Source organism: Falco naumanni, chromosome 10, assembly GCF_017639655.2.
Source record: "Falco naumanni isolate bFalNau1 chromosome 10, bFalNau1.pat, whole genome shotgun sequence".
NCBI lineage: Eukaryota > Metazoa > Chordata > Aves > Falconiformes > Falconidae > Falco > Falco naumanni.
Window position 1 is genome coordinate 1,742,888 of NC_054063.1, and position 18,448 is coordinate 1,761,335.

At 45.0% G+C, this 18,448-nt stretch overlaps 2 protein-coding genes across 19 annotated transcripts in view; both read right to left on the reverse strand.

Moving 5' to 3' along the window:
• Nucleotides 1-1,122: 1,122 nt before the first annotated feature.
• MRPL23 (mitochondrial ribosomal protein L23) lies at nucleotides 1,123-12,480 on the reverse strand. The gene is made up of 5 exons (XM_040608828.1): nucleotides 12,368-12,480; nucleotides 12,135-12,257; nucleotides 11,344-11,426; nucleotides 9,416-9,489; nucleotides 1,123-1,466 (listed from the first exon to the last, which is right to left on the reverse strand). Exons 1-5 carry the CDS (start codon nucleotides 12,391-12,393, stop codon nucleotides 1,302-1,304), a joined length of 471 nt encoding a protein of 156 aa, XP_040464762.1. The 5' UTR covers nucleotides 12,394-12,480; the 3' UTR covers nucleotides 1,123-1,301.
• A 1,469-nt stretch (nucleotides 12,481-13,949) lies between these two features.
• The window catches only part of TNNT3 (troponin T3, fast skeletal type), a 31,713-nt gene continuing 27,214 nt past the window's right edge, over nucleotides 13,950-18,448 (reverse strand). For 15 of the 18 annotated variants that reach the window (XM_040609359.1, XM_040609361.1, XM_040609360.1 and 12 more), the window contains 2 exons: nucleotides 16,989-17,029; nucleotides 13,950-14,352 (listed from right to left, as the gene is read on the reverse strand). In XM_040609359.1, coding sequence (XP_040465293.1) covers nucleotides 14,304-14,352; nucleotides 16,989-17,029 — 90 coding nt within the window. In that variant the 3' untranslated portion in view covers nucleotides 13,950-14,303. The remainder of the gene's footprint in view (nucleotides 14,353-16,988; nucleotides 17,030-18,448) is intronic. The other 3 variants (XM_040609358.1, XM_040609363.1, XM_040609371.1) reach the window with 1 other exon arrangement.

Below are 18,448 nucleotides of genomic sequence, written 5' to 3' on the forward strand. Positions count from 1 at the left end.
AGCTATCCAAACAAGAAGTTCAGACACAGAACAATAAAGGAGAGCACTCCGGTAGAAGTGTTCGAGGCATGGGCTCATTCACTACCCTGCCAGTTGCTCCAAGTGGCAGAATTCAAAAGCTGGGGAAACACTAGCTGTACGTTAAACCCTGCGTGTGCTGGTGTTGTAGCCAACAGCCTGAAGAAGCACATCCTTCTCTATCTGTGATGAAGCGCTTCCTACCCCTCCTTTTCTCCTGCCATTTCTGACACAACAGCAGAGCACATTACTTGACAAAGGAAAAGAGGAAATATCCTCATCAGAGCACAGAGAAACAGCCACAGAGCCAAGAAATGAAAAACCTGAACGTGGCAGCTCGGAAGGCCTAGAAAAGTTCTACCACTGCCCTGGCATCAGCAACTTGGAAGCAGAGGGAGCTGCACCAGAAAAAGTAAAAAGACTCTTTTTATTAGTCCTGAGCACAAAACAGCCTACACTGGCAGAAGTGTTTCTACGCCAATACAACTGTGTCCACACAGGACTCTTGCCAGCACTGCAAGGTACCTGCGAGCAGGGGAAGGAATACTAGCACAGCCCTGCCAGTAAACATTCCTAGGGCAGGCTGGCCGCAGAAGGCAACTACCTGTGTCGCACAACAGCAAGCAGAGACTGCGCACCACCTCTGTCTGCTCCTTGACGCTTCTGGGGATCAAACGCTCGTGTGCCCGGTCACCAGTCTGTCCTATAAACCGCGACTCCAAAATGCCACACAACCGTCAAAGGCGTGCAATCCGACCACATGCATGTCTCCGTGAAAGGAGGGGCCACTTGCAAGGAAGGCAACGCACAGGATAGTAGGACACAGTAACTGACAGTAAGGGAACCCTATGTCCTGAGCCTATAAACCAATTAGCTACACTTTCAAGTCCACTTTCGACTGACCTATCTTGACAATTTATACATTCTATTTGATGCAAACTACACTTATCCTGGGAAATGAAATACCTCCTAGTTCTACACGAAACAACCCGCAGAAGCAGGAAGAAGGTAAGCACAATGCCACTCTCACAGTCAACACAAGCAATTCCACATTTTAGAAATAGCCCACAAGTTCATAGGAAAGACCTGATGCAGTCAGATTTGTTTTACCTTTTTATTTCTTTAGGGCCATTTTGTTGTTGCCGAGCAAAAACAGCCAGGAAAAAGACACGCTAGCAAGGGCTGCTCAAGAATAAACGTTCAGTCATTACAAGAAGGGAAGAGTGCAAGTTCTGCTGATCAAAATCCCTCTGAGCCTAAAGAAAGGCAGCTGGCTTGTTGCATCAAAGTCCAAACCAGTCAGGGACTCCACCTCGTCTGGGGTCACCTTTCTGCCTCTGCTCCTCTCTCTCCATAAATTTATCCTTGAGGTCTTCAAAAGAGCGAGTTTCTGTGTCTTGTTCTTTCTCTGGAAATAGGTTGGGAAACTGAAAGGTTTGTCCTCGGCCCTAAAGAGAAAACAAATGGTCAGAGAAACATTCCAGCCCTTCTGCAGTAGCTATGATGCATATACTTACAACGAAAGACCACCCTGAAGTTTCAGCCAGTGCAAAATGGTACCTCTTAACCTCAGAAGATCTCTTTCCACCCCTCTCCCAAAGACACACATATATCCCTCCCACTCCAAGGCCAACTTTCAGCCTCTCTTTTTTTGCACACTAATTAATAAGACACTGGCAAGGTTGGTTGGTTGGTTTTGTTATTTTTTTTTTTTTTACAGATGAACAGTCAGGAGAAGGACACCTCTTCAAAGACTTTGAACCACCTCAGAGATGTTGTACGAGTCATACAGTAAAAGCAAGATGAGCAAAATAAGTGATTAAGTGATTTTGTTAAAGTACCACCACTGGGGAAATACATAGCGGAGCAGCATTCATTATGTTAACACTCAGGATATGAGTAGTGCTTACAGTTGCTTAGATCTCAGCTAAGGATAAGAGAGAACAGTCCAAGAAGCTGTTATTGTAGGGTGTAAAGTTGGAACACAGAGTAACAGATACCAGAGGTCTCTTATCAACAGGAATAAAGAATACAGTGTAAAACAATTATGGTGGGAACAATCTGTCTAATACATCACTAATGAGATTAAAGTGATTACATCTACATCAGTCATTCTGCCTAACAGACAAGTCATTTTAGTGAAACATCATCATCAGATCTACGTCTCTCACTTGGAAAATAAACATTTGCTTGCTCTCTGGTTTTTATCTAACAGCAGGAAAGGATTATTCTGTGGAAACGTGCTATCCCATTAGCATTACCTATTTACTTTTTAGTGGTGTTTGCACTAAGCACAACTTCATTAAACTCAGCAATATTAGTCCTTCCATTTTGTAAGGGAATTTGCATAATAAAATTCATATCTGATAGTTCTAAAATTACTCTCCAAAATATTTACAAACATTACCATACATTAATTTCTTTGGCAGAGTACTGCATAAAGACATCTCAGCAAAAGCACTGAATTACTTCAGATGGAAAATGGTTTCGGTGTTCAGTTGTTGGGGTTGTGGGTTTTTTTCAGATCAGCCATTCTTTACATTTGTGCAACAAATACAATCAAACAAGAGGCCCAGTTATGAAATGGTTCCACAAAGGTCATGAAAGGAGTGTTCCACAACATGGCTACCTATACCACACTTTGGGATCAGAAATGTGACATAATTAAATGCAAAAAAAACATCACCATGTCCCTGACCCAGCTGAATGTGTGCTATGTTTCATTCAGTCGTATACACTCAACCTGGTAATTTACAGGTGTGAAAGAATTTAAACCTCAAGCATACACTCTGGAAAGAAAAAACATGACTTATCCCAGTTGAGCTTATCCAGACTGGAATCTAGGAAATATCAACTCATACCCAGCAATGCTCCGGTTGTTTTTGTAGTGCATACTTCTTGGGGGTTTCCTAAGAGCCTGACCATACTACAAAAACAAGGGAGCTGCTGTGTACATTGCTCTTTCCTTGATTCTAGCCTGGAAAAGATCAACTAGAACAAATCGAGGTTTACCCTTCAACACCGTACACTCTGGGATTTCAACTCTTTTGTGCCTTTGGATCACCAACAGGTACACTTACAGTAGCTGTCCTATGACAATTAAAGCATAGTTCCATTTCAAGGCAGAGAAACCGGCCTTATCAACGCCCTTGAGCAGTCCCAAAGCCGTAGCCTACGGCAACTCTTCCCGTCGTAGGATCAGCAGCAAGCACCCTCGAGGCCAAGCGCGGCCCAAGATTTTAGCACACTGAATCATTTGGAGAAGAATTTGTTTATATGACGAAAAAAATACTGTGTTTTAACTGCACTGTGAGCGGGTCACGCAGCCCTGTGGTACCTATTGAACAGATGGGGCCAATTCTAAGGACTTGTCTGCCCTGGAGAGGAAGCCATTTTAGTTAAACAAGTCAAAAAACAATTCAGGCTAACATGGTAGGCATACCACCTACACTGAAAACTTGAGAACTATTTATATTGGTAACAGTGTAGTAAGGGACTGTTCTTGTTATGCAGCACTTCCATTCTGGTATGCTTCCAGGACCAATGTACTTCCCTTATTGGAGAATGAAGGAAAGCTGTCCCTAAAGCATACTAACAACATCCATGGTAATTCACTAAGCATTGCAAAACAGTTATTATTTCAAAAAGAGGGGAGAAAAAACAAAAAAAAAAGAAAAAAAAAAAAAGAAAAAGATACGCACAGAGGCTGTAACAAAACCAGACAAACCTTTCAGCTCTTTATCAAAGCGCTCACAGTTCCCATTTCAAGGCTGGTGAAAGTCAAATATTGAGCTGAAAATGTCAATCTGTATCTCGAGTCTTTTAATAAATCAAAATCAGCAGAGACAAGTTGGCTCTTTCCAGCTCTTGTTTTGTGAAGAAATTCTGATTTTGGCTGGCAGCCAGACACAATTTGAAACAGCCAAGACATTACACCCTGAGAACTGAAGGTTGATAAATCTTAAGTAACAATACTATGCAGTAATACTGCACTGTAAGACTCTGGAGCGATGAAAGCTGTATGAAAAATAGCTGTTGTGCATGCTCAGTAGCTAGTTTTCAGAAGACGCCTGTATCTTGGGTATTTCAAAATTTCAGAAATACCAAAAGGCATCAACTTACATAAAGGATTTTGAGACTGTCCAGGCATATTTACATTCAGTGCATCTTCCCCTCGATGCCAGACACTACTGAGGTTCAAGCTCGTATGCCACCTTCTTAAACAAATGCCTAACAAAGGAATGGGGTGATCGGCACTCCTTTATGCAGTGCTGCTTTTTCTTACATTTCCTCTTTGTAAAAGTTTTCCCTTCTATACAGCAACCAGTTGACAACCATATGATAAATGCATCCTCGGAATGAAATCCTAATGGAAATAAACCAAACAACTAAATTTCTACCAAGTTCATCAGGGTTTTATCTGGTTTGCAAACTGCTAGAACATGAAATGGGCATATTCACCAGAAAGCAAAATTTTGCCTTATTCATAGACTTTACATTTGTTCACTGTTTTATCTTTTGCAAGCCATTTAAGCAAGGCCATCCTTTCAATAACTGAATTATTGAAATGCATGTAAGCTGAAATAAGCTCTAAGAATGTTAGGGCTTGGTTCTCCTTTAGGACTTCTGCCAGCACAATTACCTTAGTCAGAAGTATAGAGAAAGAGGGAGAAAATAAGAACACATTCCTACCTGACATAGCCATGTTAAAGAAGAAAATCCTGTAAAAAAGACAGACACTGGCAAAAAAATAATTTTGCTTGGATAATTTAGTCTGTCTTGGAACTGGATGCTGCACTGCCAGCAAAAGAACTTTTCCACAAGTGTGAGGTGATACACTGATACTCTGAAATTTGTCAGGAGCAGCTCTACCACCACATGCTCTTATATCTAAGTGAGTACTTACAATGTTAAAAAAAAAAAAGAAGAAAAAAAAAACACAAATAAGGCAACTCAGAGAGGCGGTATTGAAACACCTAAAAAGTAAAGGCAACATGATAATTTTACACATTGCTATTCTGAGAGACCTGCCTTCTTCCTACAAATACTAAGGTTATGGACAAAGTGAGATGTGTGGTCCGGCGTTTAGATGACAGAAATGAGCCATTAAACTTCTGCTCCTTGCACAACTCTAATCCTCGCTTCAGCATTACCCAAATGTAAAACTGATTTATATACAAGGCCTTATGAGGATTCATTTGTTAAATGCTAACATCCTTCAAGAGAAAAAATGACCTAAGCATCAAACCCATACTTTCCTCTTAGATTTCAAGCCTGTGTGTTACAAAGGGCAATAACATACCTTGCTCTCTGAGTCTGTAGAAGGAGTTATCACATCAAGCGGTACAAATTGCTTCCATTCATTTTAATGAGAGGTTAAGTGACCATAATTAGGCCTATGAAATGAAGTGTTAGCCTTTCTACTGCTGAGCCTCATGTCAGAAAATTGCTGGAAGGATTATCTGGCACAAACTCACTTATACTTCTCTGACCTTTGCGTCCCTTGAAAAGTTTAGGAATGGAAGGTCAGGACAGATATTACTGTGTAGAAATGAAGCAGCAAATACTGATCACGTAAACAACCGTGACATCTTCTGATTATTTAGATAACTGAAGCACTTACTACTGTCCTTCAGAATTAGGAGCAAAGTGATGCTTATAGTATCATTAACTAAAAAATGTTGGACTCCCAACAGCACAGGATTCAGTCCAGCAGTAGCAGCAAATGCAGCTAATAATCCAGTGAATTTCAACAGTTCTACTGTTGCAGTGGTAACATCTGATGTTGAAACGTATAGTGAAACGGCACAGAAAGCAGCTTTGGAAATCCACACAGGAATGACACAGGGTACAGAGCATCCGCGTTTCCTCTGAACTCACTACATGTCCAAAGAAAACTGCTGTCCCATCTGATGTGCAAATGGGTTAATTACTATGAACGTACTGGACACTCTAAAGAGGGCTTGAGGAGAAAGCATTTGCAAAAATGTTCCCACCGGCGCCATCATTCATGCAGCTAAATAGGTGTTAGTCCTAATGTTGACAAGGTCAGACTCCTTTTTACAGCCATCTCCATTAGATTTCTCAAAACAGGTTTAATTAAAAATAGGTCTGGATTCCAGAGGCTTGTCTACAGTTGTGCTCCCACGGGTGCTAACACCTGTTGAGCTAAACCAGTGAGAACCCTGAAGGAGGAGGAGGGGATGCTGTTGTTTTTTTTTAATTTCCCTGATGTTGATGCAACTGTAAAGTTTCTCACTGGATTTCTTTTCTTCTTTTTCTTTCTTTCTTTTTTTTTTTTTTTTTGTAATAACATTAGGATAATTATAACTGTACTGGAGTAAGGAGAAAGGTTGCTGTATCACATTCATTTTATCTACACTGCAAAGATATATACCTTTGTTTTTAAATAAGAAAATAAAGTGTTATTTTGAAAAAGTAGCATTTGATACCCAGGACTGTAAGTCTCTAACTTAAACCTTTCTCACCACATTCCAAAAGGGGAAAAAAAGGCAGGCAGGCTCCAGAATGGCAAGATATTGTTGATCCCCAGCCTTCTATGATTTGAGGTATTTTTTTAGTGTGAAAATATTATGCTTGGACAGATCATGTATTTGTCCAGTTACCGCCTGAGAATAAAGTAAACAGCTCTGAATCTCCAAGAAATAGTATTTGGAAAAGAAAGGACAACAATTCTTACATGTGGAACAGCTGGGGCACTAATCTGACACCTAAGGGTATGCTGACTATGACTTCATACACCTTCCACCTTTGAGACACTTGCAGTACGCTAATGGATATGTACGTTGGGCTGGGACACAAAAGGTGATGTTTCATGAAGCAGGGAAGTGTAACTGGTCATGAGAATATGCTCAATTTCATTCAGGTAAACCACACCACAGCTGCTGCTCAGTCACACTGGAAAGAGCAATACTTCCACCTAGAGGGCAACAGACAGATCAACCCAAGACCTTCCAAAAACACATCCTTCTTTTTCCAGTCATAAGCAGTTTTAACTTGAAACTCGATTAATGAGAGAAAATACAGCTGGTAAACATGGTGGGAAAGCCCAGCTACTCTGATTCACGGCAGAGGCAAACTAATTCTCATAAAAATAAGGATTTTACAGTGGTTACCAAAGACTTTCCTAAATTAGGCAGATATTAACAATGGATTGCATGGGGTCTGTTACGGCCTGAATCACACCATGAATGAGAATTAAGGCAAAACCTTCAGTTTCAGAAATGACATGGGGTTTCTGGCCTCACCCACTGTTTAAAGCTGGTGTGAACACAGAACTGGGAGCTCATTGTCTGAGACATCAGAGCTAGCGATGAAAAGTAAAGAACAAAAGGAAAAAGAGAAAGAAAGAAAAAAAGGACAGAAAAACAAAAATGTGAAAGGACTGAACAGACACCACCAACAACGAGAAAAAAAAAAAGAGAGCAAAGAGACCAGGAATGAGGTGAGAGGAAAATGCACAGACTAAGCTTCACTGACAAGAGTTTAGTAAATGGTCAGAATTCCCTCACTTGAGGTGAGATACAACACCAAAAGGTGGTCCCTCGATGTCGCTTACGGGACAGACTGAAAACATGGCATTCTTTAAAAACTGACGATGATACTACAGTACACCACAGCGCACTAAGGGCCACTTGCTGCCTCACGTACCAAGAGGAGCCCTCGGCCACACTGCCACAGGGCTCTGTGCATCGCCCAGCAGACAAAATGAGAGGCTGGAGGAATGACCAGTTACTGCTCTGCAACTGCCTCCAGTACCAAGCCAGCTTTGGGTGATCCTCCAGTCCAGCACAAAGCTACCCTTAAGGTAACGGCAACTATTCTAGGTTCAGAGATTTAATGTGAAATAAATGCACAAAGACACTGCCTTAAATGAGTGGCTTGCTCCACAGAGCAGCAGCATTTTGCTTCCCATTCCTTCCCCCGAGTATCTACAGGTTGTATCTCAACTCAGCAGACAAAAGAAACAAGACTGCATTAAATACAGTGAAACAAAATTCAAGAACTGACCACAGTTTGCTAAAGATCTGTATCTGCTTCAATCTTGGGAAACGAGTTTCTAAAAGCAAAGCCACTACCAAGAGGCCATGACAATGGAAAAGAGCCTGCAATTACCTACTAAGGAAAAAAACACAGAGAAAGCAACTTGTAAGGCACAACTTCATTCCTGGCATTCAATTCCTCAGCTGCCAATGCGTTCACACCTGCTCTCTCACAGACAAAAACCTAGCACCGACAATCCAGAAGGGAGAATTTGCCCACCAAGGCAGAGGCTCTTCCTTGAAAAAGGAATGTCTTTTTTAGCCATTGTAATGCAAAATCCTCACGAAGATGAGGTTGCCTTTCACTTCAGCATAGTAAAACAAGGCCAGTCCTCATCTAAATAAAATTCTCTCTGTTAACGTTGTACTTTATACTGTTCTTTTAGAGATAAGGTCTGTCTAGAAAAACATGCTGCCCTCACTTTTGCTTCCATCCCCTTGCCAGAAGGGGCTTAAGAGAAAAACTTCTAAGCACGCTTAACCTTTGAAAAATTCAAAAAAACATCAGATTTCCCATTGTCTATGACTCTTTAGTTGTACCCCAAGTCTACATGAAGTCTTACGCAGTCTTTAAGATCATACAGTGTTCCCCCCACACTGAATCCTTGTCCCAGGATGGAGTAACACTGAGGTTGTTATGCCAACAGCAATTTTGAGCTTATGGTTTTACAACCATAAATAGCATCCCTTTAATGTAATTTTGGTATATGAAGGGGTTTTCTGTCACCGGTTGCATTTCTTTTTTACATAGAGACAGGTAAGCCCAAGAGAAGTCTAAACTGTAATATGCTCCTGTTATGAAAGGAACTCCTAAGAACATGAAGGTCCTTTTCCACTGGGCAACCAACATGCATTTCAGAACCCACTTTAGCCACAAAGCACGCTTGTTAGACATGACTAAAACCTCTCCAGGGAATATGCCTTAAGTCTTCTCTGAAATCCAAAAAGCTTTAATAAGAAGTTCCCTACCCTTACAATACATTCTTTCACTTACTGGACATTTCAGCAATCAACCACACAAGTCGTGAACCTTCCAGCACAGACAGTACAAGGTCAGCACGAAACTCACTGGCAAAGGCGCACCATATGACATCAGACCATAACTTATATACAGACCTCAAACCAATACTGGACTTGAAAACTAAACATCTGTTTGAATTTGATTTTTAGACTTAAGTCATTTAAGTCTCTTTATACATTCTGGAACGTACTGTCATTGTTAAGAGGACTGGCAGAAACATTCAGCCGCTTTGACAATTCACTGAACGATACTTGTAGCTTTGGCTGGTTAACAGTCCCTTCCTCTTTACCCACAAGCATCCACGTTAACTCACCAGCTGTACGTAGGCAACCTTGTAATCCGGCTTCTTCACTCTATGATTCTTGTGATTCCTCTTGTTGTTAGCGCCTGCAGAAGTGAAGAGCATCCCGCTTTTTACTTCCCAAGACTTCCAAGTTTCCCAAAGCAAGGCCAAGCTGAAGCTGGGACTTCACTAGTTCCGGTTTATTGCTAAGAGGAACACTCTTTCTTCAGTACCAGCACAGCATCACAATTACCAAAGTGTACTGAAACGGGCTGACACTACTATCCTCATCTACATGTAGGGAACCTAGGCACCACCGGACTCAGGCTGCTGACAGCCATTGTGCCTTCATGTCACACACAAAGTTTGCAAGGAAGCATGGAGATAAGTCTTCTCAGTAGGGAGGACAGTTTTATCACTCCTGGCCCCCAACATCAACAGTCTCAGGAAGACATGGAGGAAACGACTACTAAACAGCTTCAAACTTGTAAATTTTTACTACCCAGCTAATGAGCTGGATCTACAGTTTATACACCAGGAAATTACACTCTACATCCAAACAAACCAAAGCATCTCAGCATTCTGCAAGCACGCTGGTCACAACCGAATGGGAAGTTCAATTTATTCCCTTCATGTTAGGCAGACATTAAAGCTCTCAATCTGTTAGACATTCTAAACCCCTCTCCTCTTTTAATCCCTGAATATATGCATTCTACCATCACTTCCATTAGCAGTGGGGGACGAAATGGTTCTAAGGAGAAGCATAAATATTTTTCAGTGCTGTTTGGAACTGCATGTGTTTGGTATTTAAGACTATTTAATTCTGTTTTTCATAGAAGCATATTATAGATTATCTTTCTGTCTTCTTTTATATGTTCTGAGTTTTACAACCTTATTTTGAAGCTTTTTCTTTCATTCTCCATTTTTCACTTACAGCTCTTTTTTCCCAATCCCTTTTTTAACATCATCCCTACCCTTACCATTGTAAACACATCAACCATTACTTTCCTAAAGTCACTGCATGAAAAAAGAAAAATCCAGCCATCAAATATGTCCTAACCAACAAGTCGCTCCTGCCAGGTGACTGGAAAAGTAACTAACATGAAAATTACATTCCTGACTTTCCAAAGTGCCGTCAGAGAAGCTCTGGGGGAGGAAGCATTCATATGTAAAGGTGACATTATGTAAGTTTAGCTTATTTCAATTAGAGATGGGCCCGTCTGCTTCAAGTCAGAGCTCAGCATAACTTAAACTAGGAATGTTTTTTCTTTTTCTCTTGGGTTGGTTTTATGTTGGCTCTTTGGCGTTTGGTGGGGGCTTTTTTTGTAGGGGTGGCACAGGGGAGAAACACCATGAGCAGAAGCATACAAGCCTGCAGCAGAAGTATGGTAACAACAGGTGATGAAAAGCTGAAGATCTGTCAAGATGTTTTTCTGACATTATCTACTGGTCTAATAGAACATTTTCCTTTGCTCTACAAACTTGGCCTTCTGTTAGACCACAACACCTCCTCTGTGTGCACGCCAGGTAATCTCAATTCACATATATTTTTTTTTTAAAAAAAGGCTCTGGTTGAAATCAAGTTTAATTACTAATTTTACTATACACATTAAGCAGTTCCTTCTGAAATGAGACACCCACTGGTCCTCAGGGAGAAACAGTACCAACTACAAAAGCATACAGCACAAACCAGATAACTGTAAAGACGATGAGGCTTTGCAAATTCAGATTTTTCTTTCTAAAACTAAGCTTATGTCTCAATCTAATCAAAGCATCCAAATATGAAGTGGTACACATTCATTTGAAGGGACAAATAAACAACTAAGCTGACAGACGTCAATAGCTAAGCCCTTGGAGCCAAAGTTTGTTTAAATCTAATGGATCTTTTGATAGGAAAGTCTATTCTGGCTGCGCAGGACTGCTGTACTCATTCCCATGCATTACTCAACTGCACTTACCGTACTGTATCCTGGTCCTCACAGCAGCTACCGGCACATTGTATATTTTTTCAAGGTAATTCTTGATATCCACTTTTGTCATTCTAGGCAATGCAAAAACATTTTGGGGAGAAAAAGAAGGAAGAGTATAAATACTGACATAAAACAAAACAGAGCCAGAGTATTTATAGACTGGTTGATACTCTGGAATAGGCATGTCTTCTTCTGTAGCCCCAACAGACAAAACCCCATGTATATTCTGTATTCGGACAGCGTGGGTAGGCTTTCTCAGCGTCTGAGCCAAGAATCCTTTCTAATCTTCTGAATACCAATTTCCAATGCTTTTCAATACCTGTCCCAGCCTTGTGGGCTTTAGTGCGTGCAACCAGCCCAGTCAGGTTGAAAGAGTCCTGACAAATACCTGGCCATCACCTTGTTTCCCCCGGACGCCCCTCGTACGCACCCCCTTCTTCCCAAGCCCGCCCCGGGAGGGCTGCGCCTCACCGACCCCCAGCAAGCGGCGCCAGGCAAAGCTGGTAACTAACCCAGCGCCCCGGCCGCCCTCCGGAAGGTCTCCCTGATGCAGCAGGCGCGACCCCCGGCCCGCAGCGCCCTACCTGGCACCTCCCCTTCCCACCCCGCGCTGACCAGCCCAGCCGCTGCCCGGAGGGAGGCGGCAAGAGCCGGCCGTGTGGCGCCGGGCCCGGGGCGCCGGCTGGGCGCGGGGGGGGCCCCTCTGCACCCCCGGGGCGGCGCTGGGCCCACCCGCGGCCGGGGGGGGAGGGGCTATGCCCTGCCGTGCCCGCACTCACTCCATGGAGACGCGGAACTGGACCGTGTCCTCCGGCTGCGGCACGCCGGGCCGCACCGCCAGCATGTAGAAGTTGGGCCGGAAGATCCGCAGCTGCGGCCCGCCCAGCTGGAACAGCGGGTACCTGCGGGGAGAGGACGACGCTGCCTGACCAGCACCCCCCCACAGCACCCCCAGGCCGGCCCGAGCCCGCCCGGCCGCCCCCCGCCGCCCGGCCCGGCCCGGCCCGCTCACACTGCCTTCCTGGCGCCCGTCGCCATGGCCTTGGCCCGGCCCGGAAGCGGCGCGGCGCCGAGAGCGGCTGCCGGTGGGGCGGTCACGGCAGCTCTCGCCCCCTGCTGGAGCGGAGGGGTTGTGCGGGGGGACCCGGCGGGGCCAGACCCCCTCACCCCGCCGCCCCCCGCACCACAGCCCGCCCCGGGGGCACACCCGGCCCGTCGGGCTGGGGACGGTCCCCTAGAGGAGCCGCAGGGTCGGGGGAGGGGGGGGGGAGCGCCTACAAAATGGCGCCTGTGGGGGACGCCGCAGCGCTGGCTGCGATTCACGGGGTCTTTTCCTCACGGCGCCAGGACGGAGGTGACTCTCCTCCTCTGCTGCCGGGTGAGACCCCAGCGGGGGTGCTGCCGCCAGCCCGGGGGTCCCCAGCGCCAGGCCAACGTGGGGCTGTCGGAGCGGGCCCGGAGGGGGGCAGGGAAACGGGGTGGGGGCTGGGACCCTTCCCCTGCGGGGACAGGCGGGGAGAGCTGGGCTTGCTGAGCCGGGAGGAGAGGAGGCTCGGGGGGGGAGGGGAGGGGGCCTATAAAAGGCCCTTTAAAGGTGCCTTTAAAAGCCTATAGCCTATTAAAGACTATAAACCTATAAAAGGCCCTATAAAGGGAGCCTATAAGAATGACACAGAGGTTTTTTTTACCAAGGCCTGTCGTGACAGGACAGGGGACAGGGGTTTTAAACTGCAAGAGGGTAGGCTTAGGTCAGATGTAAGGGAGGAACTTTTTACGATGAGGGTGGTGGGACACCAGAACAGGCTGCCCAGAGCAGCTGTGGGCGCCCCATCCCTGGCAGTGTCCAGGGCCAGGCTGGACGGGGCTGGGGGCAACCTGGGGGCTTCAACTAGATGACCTTTGAAGGGCACCTAAACCACTTTCATGAATTTATGAAGCCCCAGCGTGTGCTAACAGAGTGCCAGAGTGGGAACATAGGCACCAGAAACAGCCAGAAGTTTGGAAACATGGGGGAGAACCACCATCCCCGTTGGACTTTGCTCCCAACAGGGCATTTCAAGGGTTGGCAAAGACAAAAAGCCCTATGGAGTAGCTCACATCCCAAATTTAGAACAGCCATTTGTGTTTTGACATCTGCGCTGGATTATCCAACCAATTCACACTTCATTATCAGGCTTTGATATTACACGTAGGTTAACAGCATCAATTTTAATCTAATATTTGAATGACTCATTCTCTATATTGCACTGTGACTGCATTTAATCATGTGTGCTGAAAACTACCACTTCTATGGATTTGTTCCTTTATTTCCGATTCTTTGATTTCCTTCGTCACTCAAACCTTTAAGTCAATTTGAATTACGTTTGGCATCCAGATTATGAGCTCCCCCTGAACAGTCGGCTTTTGTTATCTGCCTGTATTGTGGCTGTAGAACAGGACCTGAGTCTTGGGTCTTTGCGGACGATGCTGAGCCTCATTCCCAGCTGTAGAGCTGGATCAGATGATATTAAATAAGGACCTGGACCAACTCCCAAATCCTTGCAAAATGGGATGCTGTTAAATAAAATATGAAACACTGTTCCAGAGGGCTGTCATTGAAGTAGGTACTGGTGGTCATGCTTTATTTACAAAATCCAGAGATTTGTACACAGCAATCTACAGGACAGCATAGGGCTGCTATCAGGAGGATAAAGGACATGCTCAGCAGGAATTGAAGATGCCAGCAAGGAGTCATCTCAGTTCCACAGGGAACCTGCTTCCTTTTGACTGAGGAAGCCGCTAGACCCCTCCAGGAAGGGAAAGAAGAAAAGCAGCAGCGATAGCCAACCCAGGCTGATGTTGTGATTTTTGTTATCGTCGAGGCATGGGAACACAAGTGATTGGTGAAGGAAGAAAGAGGAGACCAGCAGGGTTTTGGCATGCCATGGAGGGCCATCCTGCCTGCTTCTTTACTTCCAGCGCCCGCCAACCTTGCCCTTGGCTCCTGCCTTCTTGCTGCTACAATACAGAAAGAAAGAAAAACATGTCAGCATGATGGAAGCAGTGTGGCTCTGTGACCGCTGCGCGTTTCTGACCTTTAGATCAGGTTTGAACTGCCTTCACTTCTCTCACGCTGGGTACACCTGCCATAGAGCACATCCTGAGAAAAATACTGTAGATATTGTGGAAAGGGATTCCTCCTCAGGCTCTTAGTGAAAGGCCAGGATGTGCATGCCTGAAAGAGGTGGACCCTTCCAGATTCCTGCGTTATCAGGACGGAAGTCCAGGTGGCCTCAGAACTAAATGGCAGGCCTATCCAGCCACAGACCTGATGTTTCCTGAATTCAAATCTGCAATGATCTGGATTTTAGGATTCAGAGCTGTTTCTGGAGAAAATGTCCTCATTAACCAGGAGCTCTGGTCAAATTCCCCAGGTGCTCTGATCATCTAGTAGGGGAGGCAAAAAGCTGAGCGATTATTCAAATACAACTAGGAATTGCTTTGCTCTAGCAAAGGCAGAGTGGCTTCTTCCTTGTATCATGAGAGCAAGAGCCTCCAAAATAGTCCAAACAAACTTTTAGGCCTCCCTTCATGTCAGTATCCCCGTCTTGCTCATGGTGTGCGTGAGAGTCCAGCTATGCTCCCAATGAAAAGCACCTGAGGCAGACTCTCTCCGAATAGTATCTTCGTGCACACAGAAGGGCAATCCTACATGCAAGCCACTTACCTTCTGAATGAGAGGCAGGCATGCCTGGAGTCAGAGAGGTGCCAGGCATGAAGTTAGTTGAGTTAGAATCTGCACTGGCTCCCGTAGGCAGCACCTTGGCTTTTGGGGCTCGGCACAACCACCAAACCTTTCCATCGCACACACACGATGATGAGGCTGCTTCTTGAACCAAAGCACATGCAAACCAGGGACAGTTCTTTGGCATGGCAGAGCATGGGTTTGGGGGTCGAGTACAAGGTGGTGGGGCCCTGCTATCAACAGATATCCACTGGTTCCTCCAAGGAGCAGACAAAAATGTGGACAACATGTTTGGGGAGATTTTTGTGGTGCTGCCCCTACCCATGGGGATTCACCATATTTACAGAAAGAGGTAGCACAGTGACACAGACGTTAAACATAGTGGATACTTTACCTTTTGCCCAAGTTAAACTTGATCTATTAAAAAAGTTGACCTTTTACTTGAGAGAGAGCAGAGCGTTTCCTGCTTATCTTAAAATTCATCTCGGTGTCCCTTTTGCCAGCCTTTCCACAGGTTCAAAACCTAGTATGGAACTGCTTAGCTCCTCAAATGAAGGCAGAGTCCTTTTATCTCCACAGGCGCCTGTGATGTTTGATGTTATGCCTAACCTTTAGAGTGTACTTAAGGAGACTTAATAAAGTCTGAAGCAAAAAGATTACTTGATCCTCGTATAAGTCCTTGTATGGCAGGCATTGCTTTGCCATGATACAATCTAGTGTGGATAGAAATTTAAGTACACACAAATCTCACAAGCTGTGGGCTTCTCAGCACAAACTTTTCAAATGATGGCCAGGCTAGATGGGGCTGTGAGCAACCTTGTCCGGTGGAAGATGTCCCTGCCCATGGCAGGTGGGCTGGAACTAGGTGAGGGTTGGAACCAGGTGATCTTTAAGGTCCCTTCCAACCCAAACCATTCTGTGAGCCTGTATCCTGAGAAAGTGTCATGTGTTTGGGGGGAACAAGCATGCAGTAAATGGTACAGGCTGTTGTGGGTGGTGTGGTATTGCCTCTCAGAAAGGCAGCAACACGCAGGCAAGCCATGGCATCATTCTGCAGCTGCACATTCTGCTGAGCTTTATCAGCCTACAGCTCCGTACAGAAAATACTATGGGAAGGTCAAGCCTTATGTTTGGCATCTACAGACAGCTGCGCCCCCAGTGTTAAATTCATCTGATAAGGCAGGGTGGCTTGGGAAAGTGGGAAGGCAGTGTCCGGTCACCGCTGTCATCCAAAGATACCACCAAAGACCACCACTTCATTCCTGGCGTGACTTTGCTAAGAAGATAGATACAGAAGATACAGAAGCTCAGATCAAATCCCACCACTGGAGAGCTCTCCTCTCTGGCTTCCCAGCAGTTCCTTCTCTGTGGCTGTTAGTTTCCTACGTGCCCTAGCCCCCAGGCTATGTCTAGCCCTGGTCTCTCATAAATTCACTGTAAACACTTGGAATAGTTAGACTCAAAAAATCTAATGAAATAGAAGTCTTGTGGGGAAGGAAAGTGGGAGATGATGAGTGAAAAGAACTCACAACAGTAATCCCAGATGTTAGTCTTGTTACACACCATTACTCATAATCTTAGCAACCACTTGTTTATCCTTTGTAAACAAGGGTTGTATTCCCTCAAGTATTCAAAGCACCTCGGTCAGGTGTTTGAAAACCCCAGCAATGAGCAGATGGAAATTTTGCAGACATGGTGTGAAGAAACACAATTTTGTCTTGTTAGGTGTTACATCCACTTCAGTTTCCCCTTCATTTTCTCAGTGTGAGGCAGGATGGGAGGTACCCTTCCATCTCTAGCCTCATTTCATTGCAACAAGAAAATGTCGGTGTGGAGGCTGAAGCAACTACTTTTAACACTGAGAAGATATCCCCAAGCCAGGAGCTAGGAAGGGGATATAGGTACTTACTGCTTCTGAGCCTGATCGATCCGGTTCCTGAGGGTGACAATCTGCAAACAACATACATGACCAGCGTTTTTGGAGATAAAGAAACCTTGTTCCCTCACAGAGAGGGGAGTGTTACCTGTTGAAGTGCTGGAAAGAGGTGCCTATGGTACGGGTTTGTCCTTTGAAATGAAAGTTCACCATTGCATGAAGGAGAGAAATGTTGCTCTTTGGCAATAAATCTGCAAGCCCGTTTCACATGTCAAGGGAAAGAAGAGCTAGAATTTTATAACCCTTATTAGAAGAGTTCCTATGGATAAAAATTAATCTCATATGAACTCACATGTCAAACCGCAGGTGACTGAATGAGAATGAGTGTCACCCTGGCCAACTGGAAAGCTCTTGGATGGCTCCATCACCTCTATGTGTCAACCTCGCCTTCTCACTCTTCCCCTACTTCTATATATTAGGAAGTGTGTAAGCTCAAAGTGGTCTTTGGGTGGGCACCTCAAGAATCGAAGATGGGTGTCACATTCTGCTGGACTACCTTTGCTGGCTGGCAGAGCAGGGGATGAGGAGCTTGCAGCAGTCACCACCTTCCCAGCCACTCATCTAGTAAGAGAAGATGACTTTTAAAGGGGCCAAAGAGGAGGGCTTCAGCAACCACAGAGGAAAAGGTTGAAGTGGGGGCTGTGAAGACCTTCCCAAGCTCTGTTGATAACTGCAGGCCGCTAGAGACTCTGTCCTACAAGATGGAGCATCTCTGTTTAACCATGGGTAAGCTGCGTATTTCGACCTGATACACAGGAAAGCAAACACCTACCTTGCACAGGATGAGCACCTTACGGCCTGACTTGGCACCTCAGTCCTGGCCCATAGCCCTGGACTTGCTACCGAAATCCTGGGGCTCTTCCAGCTCAGGTATGGAAAAGCCCACAAGAATTAGGGTGTGATAGAGAGCCTTCTTTTGCCCTTTCGCCTTCTCACTTGTAACCAAGTCAGGGTTCTACATAGTTTTCCTGGGGTGGAAAAATGCACTTGCCAAGACATGTGCTTCGCTTCTGCTTCTGGTGTAATTCAAAATTCTCCACGGGCTCTGCAGTCCAAGAACTGATGCCCCAACATTTGAACATTTAAAGTGGCACTTGACATTCCCCACGTGCAAAACAAGTATATACATTCAGCTGGTGCAACAACTGGTATTTCCTGGCTGGTGTCTTTCCGTGGCAAACAAACAAAGTAGGAGACTGAAACGTTAGCAGGAACAGGACAACACAAGGAAGGAAAGATCAGCAGATCACTTGCTTTTATACTTACTCATGGAATTTGTAATATCTGCTGTAGCAGTTTAAATTATTTTTTTGCAACCGAGTATTTTTCCCAAGTGTGGAAGAGAACCAGCTGTCTTCAGTTTGACCCAAGGGCTTCAGACTTACCTTCAGTGATAACCTTGTGATAGTGACTATAACACTCAGTCTCCAATG